This window comes from Chelmon rostratus, chromosome 22, assembly GCF_017976325.1.
Source record: "Chelmon rostratus isolate fCheRos1 chromosome 22, fCheRos1.pri, whole genome shotgun sequence".
Lineage (NCBI taxonomy): Eukaryota > Metazoa > Chordata > Actinopteri > Chaetodontiformes > Chaetodontidae > Chelmon > Chelmon rostratus.
Window position 1 is genome coordinate 14,312,270 of NC_055679.1, and position 17,013 is coordinate 14,329,282.

Genomic DNA, 17,013 nt, shown 5'->3' on the forward strand with positions numbered 1-17,013 from the left:
ATCACACAATCTTTTCCTGCTCCTGGATGCGCCTAACGTTGCTCAAAACCTTTATTTTGAAAGCGGAACCCCCATCTTCCGCTGTGATTCTGTCTGACTTGACCGACAGACTTACTGTACAGTCTGGGCGTGGATGACGATGCTCCAACACCAACAGGAAGCGATGCCTTTGTTAGTCTCTTTAAAAAGTCACACTCAAACCCACCAGCTGTGCCAGTTGATGCCACTTTCAAACCATTCACTTATTCCATCAAACACGCGCATGCGCACTTCTCGTCCACGCTGGAGGCGTATTCCCCTCACATTTGGCCTCGCTGCTGCGGAATGGATTTGGAAACAGGTGAGATCCTAAAATAGCCCCCCTAAGTCATGTCGGAGCAGGGTTTGTATGAATGGAGAATGAAGGCAGAAGATGGATTTTTTTAATGTGCCCTGATCTGTCCACTGACAGCCTGGGAAACAGACACCCCCCCTCCTCTTCACCCTGCCCGGTGCATGCTGGGACCTGTCTGATGGCTTCACTCTGCTGCCTAATTGGAATTTGGACAGACGTGCTGCCTTCAAGTGCCCCACCTACAGCTGCAACGTCCGACTGCTGTATACAAGAGGAGATACTGATTGAAGTGAGTTTAAGCCTGCAGGGAACCACTGTGTTCATCACTGATTAATCTGCTGATTATTTCCTTGAATAAATTATTCATTTAGGCTATAAAATGCCTTTTTCTGTTTTGCCTGTTTTCCAAGCCAAGTTGTATTTTAACAACATGGAAGTCACAGGATAATAAAAGAAGGTGTTTGATAAATAATGACTGCCGTTAAATTGAGGTAATCAAGTGGGATAGTGAAGGACTGAAGAGAAGGAAAGCATGTAATTAATATAGTGCTACAGTTCATCATTACCGCATTGTCAATTTATATGTTGATTATTTTGTCAATAAGCCAATCATTTAATCTGTAAAATACCAAAAAAATCACATTTACATTACATTTGCAATAAACAGGGAAAATGTGACAATAGCTTGATAATATTTACAATTCATTTGAATTGTTTTATTTTGTTGTAAAGACTGAACACAAGTGTTGGCACAAACAGTCGAAGCTCTCACTTATAATTAATTTGCAATGATCTGGTGAAGAAGAAGAGTGAAGCTGCTTCATTGTGAAGGTCCTGGTGTTACGCATGTCAGCTCACGCTGTCATTCCTTACAGGGACACTTGAACGCAGCAGAATCATGGTTAGTGCTGTTAGTAACACCTGTGCTTTTCCTATGACAACATGTCTGCTGTGAAGACAGGCCTGTACCAGGACTCTCACTCTGAAGCAGCTAAATGGAATTCAACCATCATTAATTTTATTACAACAGTATTACAGGATCGCTATATTTGCAGTGAGGCTCCAGCAGAGAAATAAAAGCCGGGAATGAAACAGTGAACCGGCGGTTGCAGCCCCACTGGGTGTTTGGACGCAGATTCTGGACTCCGCACTGAGCCAACACACAACCTGATGCCTCTCTCTTTCATCATATTTCCCATAATCCAGCTGTGCACGGTGCTGGCATACTGTCCTGGATAATTTCGCCAGTGTGCACACTCACACACACGGTTGTGTTTCCATCACTTTTGAGGACATTACATAGACTTACACTCATTTCCTGGTGACTTACCGTAACCCTAACCCGCATCCTAACCTTAACCCAAGTCTTTATCCTAAAATATAATGATTTACTTTGTAGCAACTTGCATTTTGTCCCCCATGAGGAGGACAGGTCCCCATAATGTAACTATATAAACACATTTATGTCCCCATAAGTAATACACATGCACACACAGAGTATATAAATGAATGTGTAGATGCTTTGCTTACATAAACAGACCTGCACTGTGACGTATGGCCATCATCACAGAAACATTAAGCTACAGTATGTAAACAGGCTTTCATGTCAGCAGCAGCAGAGCAGAACTTTTCTCTCTCCCACACACACATACACTTAATGCCCTTCTATGACTCACTGCACTACTCCAGCAGTAAAATGTCATGACCATTTATGTGCACAAAGTCCAAACGCTCTCCTGCGGTGGTTCAGCGCTGCTCATTTGGGCCCACAAAGAGGTTGAACTTACATTTCAAGAGTTTCTCGTCTCCACTTATCACAGAACAAACGTCAGCGTTGTTTCTAACTCACGTACAAATGCTGCATTGAGTGAACTCATGCTATAAGCTTTCAAACAGCATAAAACCCTGTAATGTAAACCTCGAAAGGTTTTAACTGAAATGTGCAGTGAATGCTTAGTGTATATGTGAGCCTTTACATCTGTCAGAGCATCATTTCTGCACTTTTCACAGATTTTAAGTCCGAAAAGCAGACCTAAAAAATCATGAAAATGCTTTTGCACCATTCAGAGTTAATTTTCTGTGCCTGTTTATTGTTGACTGGGTCTTCTTCTGCGTTTATTATTTTCAACGCTGTGTTTGGTGGTAGCGTCTACTCCTGTGACCTTGGAATGATATTGTCGGGGAACTCTGCTGATTTTACACATCAAAGTCAGTTTGCAGGTCTTGAAGAGCCCTCCTGCATACTGAACATGGAAAACATTCTGTAATAAAGCCTTTTGTATCACCGAACGTAGCTTTGCAAAACCATGGATGGATTAACGACAGTGCAATCTGTTAAATAGCCTCAAGTGATGTCATGTGAGGCAGCGTCGGTTGGTGACTGAAAAAGAAGCCGGATTAAAAGACCTCTGTAGCCCACCCCACATTTTTGATTGAGGCTAGCAGCTCGAGGCCACATTAGCCACTACTAGCACAACACAGCCAAATCTCCTGAATTGTCTGTTGTCACGTTGCATTGTGGGTAACGTAGTTGGCAGATTTGGAAAAAGAAGAACGTGTGGAATAAAAAAGACTGGTTCTGCTCCATTAGTTTGGAAACTTTTTTAACTGTAAATGAGTATGACAGTGAGTTCTCTTTAGAGATGTACTTCCTGTCATGCATTAACTTTATTTTAAATTAAAAATGCCAAATAAGTGTTGTGTGTGTTGACACACAGGCTACACTTTCAGTTGTTGCCTGAGTTTCAGAAACTGATGCTAGAATGATTTTTTGATTACCTACTTAATATACATCATACTGTATATAATAACTTAAAGGATCAGTGTGTAGAAATTAGTGGCATCTAGTGGTGAGGTTGTAGATTGCAGCCAACTGAACATTCTAATTCCAAGGTCATGAAAAACAACTGTAGTACTTGGGTGATTATAAAGAAATGAAAGCATAACTATGAATAATATTTATCACATTTCTGTCAGTAGATCCCCCTAAATCCTAAACACTGGACCTTTAATATAAACATAAAATAAACTCCAAAATTAAAACAATGAAAAATTAATTCCTTAATGAACTTAATATAAACATGTACAAAACCATTTACACATTTAACTAAAGCCAAAGTTTTCAAAGTAATCAAATTTGCCCAAATAAAACTGTCAAAATTTTAAACAGCATAAACCAGAGAAAGCATTCAATAGCTGGCTATTATTGTGTAGTTTTTAATATTCTGTCCTATGGATGCATTTGTTTGGTACAAGGGCTGCAACTGATTTATGATTGATTGATTGATAAAATGTCAGAAAACGGTGATAAACTGTTGTTTTAATTTCCCAAAGAAATGTATTCAAACGTGTCATTCAACCGAATTGAATGGAGTTTTTGCTTGAAAATAATTAAGAAACATTAATTGATCAAAACAGTTGGCAATTAATTTTCTGTAGTTGGTACCAAAAAACATGATATATTGATTGATGAAAATTGATGAAGAGGGGAAAAAAAAAAACAATGACATTTGCAAATAAATCTGCACCAAAATACAAATATGAAACCTTGTAAACTGGATAGCCTCTTTTATTTTCATCAGTATTTCAGCAGCTTTGACAGACAAAATACAACTTATTACTTTGTGTCTTTTTCTTCCTCAGCCGGGTTTCAGAGCTTCCCAGAGACGGGAGGAAGAAGAGGAGGAGGAGGAGGAGGGCTGTGATGAATAAACGCAGATGTAAAACAAAACTCTTCACATACAATCGTGTTAATATCCCAGCTCTGACATTTCAAGTCTTGATGCTCCTCATGTGCAGAGGACTGACTGTGTTTTCACAGACAAACTGAAATGAAGTGAGCTGAGCTAACGTACCGGGTACGACAGCTGCACACGTCGACTGACGGATGTATTTGAATCCTTTTTGACCGTTAAGGTAGAGCCAAACCGTCCTTTTAGAGTCTTTTGTGCTGTGCCAAAGCGTGTGCTGTTAGAAAAGTCAGTCGCTTTTAGTCGTCTTTAACATCTACTCGGGGATTTCCCCCGGAAGTCATCACACTGGGGTGAAGCATGGAACAGCAGCAGATATGTTCGACACTTACTCATGAAAAAATTACACATGGCAGATAAGAAATTTACATAAAGACACACGCACACACACACGTGTAGTCAGGCAGCTTCAATGTGCCTTTATATTCTTCCTCTTTTTAGAAGAGAGCACATGAGATACTTTCCTAATCGCTCTCTCCACTCGTCGGCTTGACTTGTCTTCTAACTGTTGTATTTACAGTGCCTCAGTTTTTTTAAAAGTGCTGCACGTGTTAATCAGCTATTTACACATAGAAAAATAGGGGGGGGGGGGGGGGGGGGGGGGGGATTACAGACGTTATTTGTGGGGCATTTTGCTGACAAAGCCGTGAAACTGATAGAAATTTATCCTCTGCTTGTAATGAAATGCTTGTTCTGGCTGAGACAAACACACACACACACATTCAAGTGAAACACTGCATAACCATCCAAAGGTCTGAAGAAAATAGTTGTGTGTTCACATTCTTATACACTATACACTGTACACACCGCAAGGACGAGCGAGAGAATGATTTGTCTCGTCCCCTCCGAGTATGAAAGCACTAAATTACAAGTTTAAATTCAGTGCAGTGCAAAATAAATCATTTGTTGAGACATTCCTCTGAAGATACAACATTCAGCTTTCCTTCATACCTACAGGACTGAATGATTTCTTTTTTTTCTTTTTTACTTACACAACAGAAAGAGTGTGGGAAGGGTTTCGTGTAGGCACAACCATGGATATAGATCTTCACCCTCTTTCTTTCACACACACACAAACACACACATTTAGTCCCACTTAATGTCATTTCTCCCTTTCCAACTGTCTCCAAATGCAGCAAGCCTCCACAGTCCAAAGTGGAGAACGTAAAACAGACGACGGGCGTGTAAAAAGGTGTGTTTTTGAGTCCTGGCAGACTCTGCATTGCTTTATGAAGGAATTACTTTGAAGTCTAAAGTCACATGGTGGCTCACCCAACAAATAAGCGCATAAAGGAAGCAGGTTTAGTCAAGAAATCCTCCTTTTTCCTTCACTTGTTGATGTCGCCTTTAATAATGTTGCTGACCCTCGACCTTCAGTCCTAATGACCGCAGACCAGTGGTTGCTGAATGATTGACAGGCCGGGCGCGACGGGAGAGAGCCGGGTCTAGCTGGTGTTGACTTTGAGGTTCTTCATGCGGTGCAGCAGCGAGTCCTTCTCCATCTGAGCCTCAGCCAGCGCCATCTTGGCTCGGGAAAGCTCCACTTTCAAACATTCGTTTTCCTCCATCAGCATCTGCAAACAAACGAGGGAGGGCGGCCACAGGGAGGTGTCAAAGTGTGTTTGGCTTGTTTTGGCGGCATAAAAAAACTAAATTAAAACGCTAAAATCATGTTTCATGAAAAGGTTTTGGCATGTGGTGGAAACTTTTGGCTTGAACTCAAGATCGATAGTAATCAAAAGTTCCATAACACCATGAATCAAATAGTAAATTATAGCTAAATAATAATTAGAATTATCACACGATGCTTTCTCTGAAGGCTTAACACACTTGTGTCGGTCTGTGTCTCTTTGTGGTCATGTGACTGGTGTCTCTCAGAGGCAGAGGTGTGATGTTGTTGAACCTCTTGAAAACCTCTGAGGGAGGAGGTCAGGGTGAATAGCTGGGCGCTCACTTTTTTTTTTGAAACAACCTGTTTCGTCGTTCGTCTCAGGGGACACGTTGGTCTTAAACAGCATTATGCAACTATTCACATTCAGCGTCCCATCTGGAAATGTAATACTTGTATTCTGCATAAATTGATAAATATCACTCCCACTGTAAATGAAATGGAAGCCAAGCGGGGAACTGGAAAGGCTTGAAAACCAAAATCTTGGCACTCCATCCAGAACGATCAGCGGGAGAAAAACGTCTCCTTCGTACAGCAGTTTGTGTTTGTAGGAGGAAAAACACAAGAGGAGAAAAAGTATGTGTGGCTGCACGCAGTTCGCTGAAATCTTCGCTTTCAAGACTGTCTGCAGGTGATGTTTGATGTTTGTGCCTGTGTACTTCTACTCCCATATGCCTCCACACAGTGTAGTGTCTTACCTTTTCTCTGGTGGATGGAGGGGGGCTGGTGGGCGGAGCTTGGGTCTGTGTAGCCTTTGGTACACTGCAGACGCCGCCCAGCACCTCAGGGACCGCACTCAGACCGCTGTCGATCAACGCGCCCTCTTTCCTGAGTTTGGCCTCCGCTGCCGCGTCCACTGCGAGGGGAATCGGAGACAGCGGAGGGGAATTAGGAGGTGTAGATGCGCCGAGCGAGGACTTGAAAGCATTTAATAGGACATGTTATATAACTGCAGTGAATCAGCGCTTCAGAGGAGGTGGAAATATCTGGCAGATGGAAATGTGTGTGCGTGCTTGTCACCTCCTATAGAGAAGGAGCCGTCGTCTCCTCTGTGTATGATAAGGCTGTCCACATGCAGGGTGATCGGCGACGGCTCGGAGTCAGCGGGGTTGTCCCGGGGGCCGTCGTCCTGCAGCGAGACACGGCACACGTTGAGTGTGGTGGTTTGTGTGTGTGAGTGTGTGTGTGTGTGTGTGTGCGGGAGAAATTATCCACATCCAGGTTTCCACATCAGCTCCACAGTGAATCTACTCACCCGTGAAGGAACCAAAGAGAGAAGGCAGAAAGGCCTTTCTATGTCATTTAACATTCAGTTCAAATCCAAATTCCAATTAGGCCATGGTTCAAAATATTTAACTTGGTTATAGGAGCAGCTGCACTGCATGGCGGTGAGTTATGGGGTGTATTAGTGCAAGTGATCGGAGAAACTAGGACAAATATCCTGCTGAAATCTTGCAGGTAAACAGTGCAACAATAACCTCAGGGTAAAACAAAAGCTCTGAATGAAAGCAGCTGGAATCATTACATAGAAATATATTCCAACATCGGGGATTCTCACCTTTAAGTTGATGTGCGTGTCCCTGACGCTGATCTCCATGGGCAGCACCTGCGGCGCCGAGTCGTCCTCCAGGAAGAGGGCCAGGTTGCGCAATGTTGACATCAAGAAGCTTGCCCGGTATCCGTGGAGACGCAGCTGCAGGAAGCCATTGCGCTCGGCCAGCGGGGAGTGAGCGGCGGCGCAGGGCCCGCTCGCCAGGCGAGCCCGCACCTCTGGACTGTGGAGACCCCCGACAGAGGCAGAGCTGATCTCACTGCCGGCTGTGAGGGAGGGGAGGGAGGCTGCGGTTAGCATTAGCATTAGCTTCAGTGTCACATCTGTGGAGAGATGATTCAGCTGAAATACACTCAGACCTGACATTAAAATACACCCAATATGAAAGAGGATTTCTCTATCCTTTACCAATTACTGCCATTTACATACTTTGAATCTGACAGTAAGCTCCTCTTTTTGTCTAATCCACTTTTATCCTGCTTGAGATTTGAGGTGTTACTTCACTGAAAACGCGGATGAAAGACGGTGAAATGAAAAACACATTTTTCAGGTTCTAATCCAGCGTTCCCATGTCAATTGCTCAGTTATCTCTTGGTATTACAGCTACGCTTATAAATCGGCAGGCGATAAATAAAAAGAAATCGCAGTTTAGAAATGAGAAAATTTGATTGAGGTAATTTAGAAACTTCAGTATGATCGGTATGCATGTAGATAAGGGATTCGTAAAAACATTGTTTGTCTATGTTCCTGTGTGTGTTTATGTTTAAAAAACTACGACTATATGTCAAAAAAGAAATTTTGAGTATGTTGGTGTCAAAAATCCCTTTTTGTTCTATTCTCTCTTTTCTCTGCACTTCATATTTGTGATGATTCGTCGACACTTGTGGGTGCACACATACATGTGTATATCCAATCAAATGCGTTCTGGGTGACACACCCATCATATAAAAAACGCAGTTAAACTGCAAAAAGCTTGTTCAGAAAGAAAGTGGATGAGTTCTAATTTATTCCCTCTCCTTCACAGTTAGCCTCACGAGCTAACAGGACAGCAGCAGTTACATAAAACGTCATATCTGCCCACATTGAGCGATCGAATCATATTTGAAGGATTTCCTCGCTTCTCTCACATCTACAGTGCACATCTATGCTGCAGCTTCACTGTGACTTCAAAGTGCTCTTCCACAAAGCGACTGATTTTGTGTCATTTTGCTCACTCTATAAAAAACAAGGGTGCATGTTAAGGCCAGGTTTAAACGAGGGTGAAGTAAGAGGCGGGATGAAGGAAGAGACAGAAAGAGGAGCGGGAGAGAGAGAGAGAGTTGGAAACAAAGGGGAGAAAAGCAAAGTGAGCTGAAAAAAGAGGAGCTGGAAGGAATTAAGAAAAAGGTGGGCTGAAGGAGATTTTCCACAATCCCACAGGCTCTTCGCTGCGGTGATGTTTAATTATTTCTGAGGACTAGGGATTAGAGGCTTCAGTGGAAACTCCCACCTAAGCATCGAGGACTCAAAGTGAAATTTTAACCATTGAATAATTTCTTCTCCGTTTCATGAATCAGACACTCTCCGGAACAAAACTCCGAGGCGCTGAAAACTGGGAAAGATTTGATGGTGCGGCTCTAAATTAAGAGCTTCACCCCTGAATGACCTGAATTTGTCTCTCAGTAGCATGACAAGTGATGATACGACTCCCTGTTTGTTGAAAAACGAGAAAAAGGGGGGGAAAAGGTGAGGAGAGAGAGAAAGGAGACAAACTGATGAGAGCCGAGGTGATCAAACCCCCCCTCCCCTTTACACACAAATTCAGCTGGCAAGCAGACACAGGCAGAAGTTCTTAACAGGCGGGAGACACCACGAGAAACACTCAGCAAGGCATGGAAATGGCCACTTGAAGAAAAATTATCATTACGACAGTGAGAAGAGCGTCACGTCTCTTTAACAATGCTCTCTGAGGGAAAGTCAAGAGGGGGTTAATACCACAGAGCAGTTTCAGGACCAGCAAATATATTCTCACACACACACACACACACACACACACACACACACACACACATACATATACATAAGGCTGTCAGCTTTTCTCAGATAAAATGACATATTCTCTCAATCCTGGGCGGCTAAGGTCGTGGCAAATGGAGAGAGAGAGAGAGAGAGAGAGAGAAAGAGAGGAAGAGGAGATGGGAGTGGGTGAGGAGGGAGAAAGGGAAAGAGAGGGAGGCAGCCAGCAGCCAAGGACTGAGTGACTGTGATAAGACGGGGACGGAAGAGAAAAGATGGCCTAGAGAGGGCGGGGGATGAAGGGAAAGAAAAGGTGAGGAGGGGGGTTAAATGACAGAGGATTAGTAGGAAGATGGAGTAGGAGCTCGAGCGAAGAGTGAGGAGGAGAGGTGGAGGAAGAGAAGGAAAAAAGAGTAGGAGAAGGACGAGGAGGAGGGATTGCTCTTGTGAGATAGGAGGAGGAGGAGAGGTAGCGAGGGGTAAAGCTGGCGTTTCTCTCATTGCCTGAATCACTGGACTGAAACTGCAAAGTCTGCTGCAGTGGAGAGATGAGGGAGGGGGGGGGGGAGAGAGGAAGAGGGGGGGTGGACAGGGAGAGGGCAAATTAGGCGGAGACGAGAGTGGGAAGATTAGGGGTTAACACCAGTCTGCACAAACAGTCGTAGTTAATCTGAATCTGGCTGACACACACACACACACGTTAAAGTATCTGGGCCTAATGTTGCAAATAATAGGACCACTCACTCCATTACTGTCAAATTTAACCTCTCTGAAGTGCCACACACACACGCACACGCACACACAGAGGAGGAAAAGAGATCTCAATGTCGCCATAAACACCCACTGCTGCTGCAGAAATTAGCAGTCAAACACACGCGTCATGCGATCGCTTGCATTGCAACACGCGGCTGCATCTGCAGTGCATGCCGTCGAGCAAACGTCCTAAGTCTGGAAATGAGATTTGACAGAAGACAAACTGGAAGAAAACACACGCACACGCACACACAGGCCCAAGCGCGCACACACACACACACACACGCACGGTGGAAAACACACACGCTGAGGCAAGCATGCATGTTAAGTTGCAGATGGTGAATTAACACACAGCAGTTACCTTGGCTGCTTTGAGCAGGTATTGGTACTGAACACACCATACCTGTGGGGAGTTATGGCAAGGTAAATAAAAAGGAGGGGCTGCCTGTGTTAGTGTGTAAATGTGTGTGTGTACACTTGAAATAACAGTCAACCAGGATTCAGACAAGGGCCGCCACTAACCATTACTAATACCACTTATAGATTAATGTGCTGATTATTTTCACAGTCAATCCAATCATCATTCGGTCAATTAACCTCATCATATCCTCGAGTCCAGTGGGACGTCGTCAAATGCCTCGATTTGTCCAACCAAGGAAGCAAAAACCCAAAAATATTAAATTTTTCAAGAAAAGCAATTCATTCTCACATTGAGAACCTGGAAGCATCAAATGTTTGGCATTTCTGCATGAAAACTGAAAAACTAAAAATTATTAATTGATTGTTTTGTGTGTTGCATCTTCGCTGTTTATCAGCCTCCTGCTCCTGTTGCTTGTATAACTGAACATCCTGATGTTGCTGCCCGTCTCTCCGTCTGTGTGTCTTGTGTTAAATTGTCAACAAGCAAAATAGGAGGGCAGGAGGGGGGTCTGTTATGGAGCATCCTGGTGGTTTAAAGCCAACATCACGGCTTCGAGTCTGTTCCAGGACCTTTATTGCACGTGCTTCCTCTTTCTGCGCTCGTGTGTCCTCGCCACTTTCAAATAAGGCAAAATACCGTAAAAGATCATCTAAAAATAATCCACACAAGAAAAAAGAAAGTTGGCTACGTGGCTGGCTTTAGTCTAAATCCATACACACACACACACACACACACACACGCACACGCACACACAGTACAGTCATTTCCCTGCTGTTCCTTCATGCTTCATATCTGCCCTACTTGTGTGCTTAAATCTTGACAAATGCCCCTTGCTTTCATCTTCGGCATTAGTGTGAACCTAAGAAAGAGGCTGCTGTCGACTTCAACAGAAGTCTATTTTGGTGGATCCGGTTTATGTAATCAACCAGCTCACAGTTTAAAAACAGGAGCAGCTTGGTCTTCACTCCAGTATTGTGCCAATTTGTGGCTCGCATCAGAAACTGAGAAACCATGATTCATTTTTATTTAACTTTGACAATCATCATATGGCAGTTTGGTGCAAGCTAGGACTATCAGACACATACTACAAGTACAAATGTGTAGCACGTCCGTAAGCTGCTTTGCTTCTTGTTGCATGGAGGATGTTACTACAGGATTCTTGCCCAATTTCTCAAGTCAAATTCAGCGCTTTCAATTAAATGAATGCTCCCTGCTCACCGAGTGGGGAACCTACAGCACCTCCCAGCGCCCTTTGTGGGGTTTTTTGCTCAATTCCAACTACTGAGAAGTTGGGAGTCAGAGGAAGTTTCTCGTGTGCAATGTGCAAACAATGCAGGCATTAGTGTAGCACCACTAGTTGCCGCAGCGTACCACGGGTGCTTTTTCATGCAGGATTCAACAGTTAGTACCCCCTCAGTCCCTAATGTGAAAGTCTTTCAGGATAAATTACACCTTGCTTCGCTTGCTTGCCAACCACCTTTGAAACTTCCTCCAACCATGTGTCATTAAACTTCACCCAATTTTGGCTCATTTCGAGCTTGCTAGCTAGCTTGTAAACACGATTGACAATAACAAAAAGATGACATGAAGGCAGATGCCAACATCTGTAGCTGGCTAATGTAGTGCGACACTTTTCATAATTGAGCCTCTCATTGTTTAATACTAAGTTAATCTAACACAAAGATGCTATTGGACGTTTTGGTGGACAATTTTCCCATCAGCCTTAAATGCAACATCTCCAAATTTCATACCAAGAGCAAATTTACAGTAAATAAGGGACAATTTATGGCTTTAATTTCCTTGATTTTACTTCCAGAACAGATAAGACTTCTTAAGGTGTTGTGGGAACCTTGTACTGCTTCCCTCAGCTCCGAGGCTCTGGCATCATCTTTACTGCTCTGGGTAAGGTTTTTCTATTTTGCTTTATGGAAGAGGATAAACTGCACTTTTCCTTGACCTTTTCTCATCAATTTGTGTTTAATACGATGCATAGCACTTGTAATGTTTAACAGACCTTGAAAAAATGCCTGTTATAACCGTAACGCCTCATATTAGAACAAATAAAAAGCACCATATTTCTCACAATAACACATGTATGCAGACGTTGTCTTACCCAGGCTGCGGTTGCTGAGGTACTGCCTGAGGCTGACGTTGCCCAGCTGGCTGGGTGTGACCTGGCCCACCTCCAGAGCCACGACCGTGCTCTCGCCCACCGCCTCCATGCCAACACACACTGATTTAACCTTCAGCACCAGCACCGACACCTGGAAGAGTGCAGAACACCAGAACAGTCAGGAAAATTATGGTCACATATGAAGTGTGTGTGTGTCATAATTCCAAAGATAGAGTGAATATTATTCTTCACGGCGAGAGGTGTAACAGTGAATCCACAACAATATTAATGTAGTTACATGTGTCCCCCTATTTTTTGTGCTTTTCCAGACATTTTATGTTATTTCCAAACTTTTCCCAGACTTCTCAAAGTTCTGGTATCTCACTAAATCTTTGGTGGGATCGTCGGTGCTCTGGGAGGTAGCGCTGACAGTGTCGGGGGACACGCCTCCCTCCTGCTCCTGACCAATCACTGCCTCGGTGGCGCTCTCGGTGGCGCTCTGTTCGCTGATGCCGTCCTTGAAGCCTGAGATGGACACATCATCTGTACGGCACATAAAGACAAACAAATATTTCTTACATGGACAAGGCACACATTTGGCTTTGCCTTCTGTACATTGCCAAGCTTTAACAAGACATGTCAAGAGTAAAGAAGCTTCCCCTGCAATGCTATGCATTAATGACATATCAGAACAATGCTGCCACCTCCTGGTCAATACAGTTTCCTACCAGTACATGTGCAGTAATCATATTTTTAAAACATTCGAAATATTCTTTGATTGCAGTGCTATATTAGATGCAAAATCATTATATTCTTGTCTGATAATGTTCAAACACTTCCTTCCTTGTGGGATGGACACAATAACTAACACAACTTACTCTTGAGTCATCCAACTTTGTATGAATAAAGGCTAATACTGTGCATTTGTGTGCGAGAATGCATTAAAGTTTGCTCCACCTCGCTCCAGCAGACTGTATGTGTCTCCGTCCTCCATCAAGTAGCTGTCTATGGAGATGTTGTCCAGCGACTGCAGGGACGGACTCTTCTTCATGTTCTTATAGGACACTGAGAAACTGGACTGGGAGCGGTCCCGCATCAAACGACCACTACAACACACAAGTCAGGTAGAGAAGAGTGTGTGACAGACACATCATTGAGATCATGTCTTCCTGTTTGAGATGTGCTTGCACAACACTGTACATGCATGCCATTGATTTTATGACAAACTGTTTTAAAGAGAGCAAAACAGAGGAGAAAAGACAGGCCCAGTGCTTTCATTTCACCATATCTGGAATTGTGTTCTTATGCCGACACTGAGCCGAGACCACTGCGCTCTCAGAGAGCTGACAGGGCTTCCTCGTCAAGTCATGAATTAAATATCTCTTCGTTCCTTTGTGTGGTGTTGTTTAAGGTCATGTAAGGACCAAGTGTGCTATGTTCCCAAGTGCCAGAAACGATCTAAAGGAAAATCACGACGGACAAAATCAAAGTGGCTGCCAAGAGACTGAGAACACAAGGCTGGGGGAAACCAAAAGGAAAGAAAAAGAATTATCACAAGCAAGGAGCTTCGGTTTTTATCTCTATCATCAACCACTAGTCAACAGGTTAAGACCAAACACAGGAAAAACCGACTGATTTAACTCATACAGACATAACACACACACAAGGATTAGCGTGTCATGCACGCATGCAAATGCATGCCAAGAGGGGATTCACATTCACACACCTCACTGATTTTTGATCCAAGGATCACAGGAACAAAGACACACTCACACATACACACAGTACGTACACACACCCATCAATACAGCTAGTCACAGATCCAGTGCCTTACATGTTGGACATGGAATAAAGGGAGGTGGATCTGCTGGAGTTTGAGGAGCTGAGGAGATCAGAAACCACAGACAAACTTCCTTTCCTTGGTAGAGAGAAAACAAACATACACGCACACACACGCGCACACACACACGCACGGACACACGCCTCGCATGGGTCAAAGCAAAGGTCAAGAGGCAGAAAAGGAAGTGAATGAGTTCAGAAAAGACAAGACTACGGTGAGTGGATGGACGGTAGATGGAGACGCAGAGAGACATGGCAGCTTGAGGCCAAACGATGTTCAAAATGTCAGACGACTGAACACTGACAGACTGTCTCACATGGGAGGTCAACACACAGCGCTTGTGTTCAGGAACAGACAGATAAAATTAGAGAGAGAGAGACTCATTCATCAGATTCATCATCTGGGGTGAAGCACAGGAATGATTCACTTATCAAACCTAAAAACTGCAACATATGATTACTTGGATGTGATCTTTGAAGGGCTGCAACTCATCGACCCATAATCATAAGCAATGCCAAATACAGCAGAGCCTAAACAGTCAATGATAGAAAATTAAAGGACTAAGATTTAAGGTGATGGTTTGGCAGAGATGCAGCATAATATTCATAAGTATGCTTTCATTAGTGTATAATCACCTGAAAATAAGTATTGTTGTGTTTTCGTTACCTTTGAATGAGCTCATTATAACTACAGAAGGAACACGCTATGGGAAATTAGCATTGCACCCATGATAATATTGTCTTAATAAACCATCTGTTTTACTTAGCATAAAATGATGTGTGTGCTCACGCTTAAAGGCACACATTTCCTGTGCTCTTTGGAAACAAACTAATAGCACCTGTCTTCAATCTGCTACTCTGCAGGTTGAACGCTTCACACTGACCAGCTACAGCAACCTCAAAGGGTCAAACCTCAAAAACAAGATTCCTACTGGGTGTAAAAAATACAGGCACCACTAAGCAGAGACATGGTGTGCCGGGAGAGGGCAACACATATAATTGCCCTAACATTTTATTTATTCTTTTCTAATGGCACTTGCTTGATTAGCACAGCTAAATGTAGCAGTTCACTTTAAAAAGTATTTAATTTACTACTTTTTATATGCAGTGTAGCGGGTGACAAGCATATCGTCTCAGCCCTACAATGGATCGATTACCTTGTGCGTAGCACTGACTAAATAAATTAACAGTGTTTCTGAGTGACAAAGTGAATACCTGGATACTGACTGAGGCATCTTTGCGGCTGCAGCCGAGTCTTTGTCGTTCCAGTCTTTGCTGCTGAGCGGGTCAGACAGGGGGTCACTTGTCTGGGTTTTAGAGTCTAGTCCAGGCCCAACTTCTTCACCCCCAGCCAATCCATCCGCTACTGCTTCGCCCCCGTCATCTGAACTCCACCTCCCAGAGTTCTTAGATGAAGTCCTCTCCTCCAGTGAGGCTTTGTGATTTGAGTCAGGACGCGTGGTTGAAGAGGAGGTGGGAGCAAGAGGAACGGGACCATGTGTGGCTCCACCCTCAAAGCCATCGCCACATAACAGCTGGTCTACAGTGCATGCCCCTTTGGCTGCTCCTCCTTCAGACCCAGATCCAGCTCCTTCACTCCCCTTCTCTGCCCCGTCTCCCGCATCACTCCCCGGCTCCAGAGTTCCTCTGCTCTCTGAGGGCGAGAGCTCCGACCCCAGGGGAGATCTCGAACCCTCAGGCTGGGGGACGGGCTTCAGGAGCAGGGACACCTCTGCACTTTTCAGCAGGAGGCCCAGGCAGACGGTGAAGGGCTGGTGGTCTGCAGGATGCTGAGACGGATCCTTGCGGTCTTTCTTGGAGCCCATCTCCTCCAGGTCCTGCTGTAGTGTCTGCTGCAGGGCTTTGATGCTGCGCTGAAGATGCATCAGAAACACATACTGCCGGTGGCTCACCTGAACACACACAGACCGCGGTAGTTATTATATAATAATGGTGATGAATTATTGACGCAATGGCTTATTTGCGATTAATTAAGATTCCAAATGAGTACAATAAATCAGCTACTACTGCAAATAACCATTATTTTCATCATCAATTAATCTGTTCAGTTTTAGCCAGGCCAGCCACCAGTCAGCCGATTCAGACTGAAAACATCTCAATTTTTGTACATTCATGAATCCTAATGACTTCGATAATCCCTTGAAGTTCACTCAAGCACCACCAGAAGGTCAAACTTTTCACCTTCTGAGTGAAAAGTCGGCAATATCTAGTAGATGGACGGGCCCAAAATTTGTGCAGACAATCTCCACTCCCCAGAGGATGAGCTGATATAAATACAATACCTGACCCTATCCATTTATTGCCCAATACATTAGTTTGTCTAAATACCTGAAACCCTTACAGCATTTCTGTACTTTTAAGTTTAAAGCTAATTAGCATGTTAAAATGCTGAAATAAGATGGTGAACATTTTAAACATTATACCAGCAAAACATCAACATTTTAGCATGGTCATTGCAAGCATGCTAGCATGCCAACATTAATATTCAACTCAAAGCTCTGCTCTGAGGCTTGTTTGAAATTATTAAATTAACCAAAGACACTCAATTTATAACAATACAAAACCCA

At 43.7% G+C, this 17,013-nt stretch overlaps 1 protein-coding gene across 5 annotated transcripts in view; it reads right to left on the bottom strand.

The window, feature by feature from the left end:
• Positions 1-3,530: 3,530 nt before the first annotated feature.
• Positions 3,531-17,013, bottom strand: part of uhrf1bp1l (UHRF1 binding protein 1-like) — a 35,085-nt gene continuing 21,602 nt past the window's right edge. The window contains exons 15-24 of one of the 5 annotated variants that reach the window (XM_041963844.1): positions 15,653-16,338; positions 14,421-14,504; positions 13,544-13,692; positions 12,972-13,129; positions 12,587-12,737; positions 10,414-10,455; positions 7,311-7,570; positions 6,773-6,881; positions 6,451-6,608; positions 3,531-5,657 (exon numbers count right to left, since the gene is read on the bottom strand). In XM_041963844.1, the coding sequence (XP_041819778.1) occupies positions 5,529-5,657; positions 6,451-6,608; positions 6,773-6,881; positions 7,311-7,570; positions 10,414-10,455; positions 12,587-12,737; positions 12,972-13,129; positions 13,544-13,692; positions 14,421-14,504; positions 15,653-16,338 (1,926 nt within the window). In that variant the 3' untranslated portion in view covers positions 3,531-5,528. Of the gene's footprint in view, positions 5,658-6,450; positions 6,609-6,772; positions 6,882-7,310; positions 7,571-10,413; positions 10,456-12,586; positions 12,738-12,971; positions 13,130-13,543; positions 13,693-14,420; positions 14,505-15,640; positions 16,339-17,013 lie in introns of all 5 variants that reach the window. The other 4 variants (XM_041963847.1, XM_041963845.1, XM_041963846.1 and 1 more) reach the window with 4 other exon arrangements.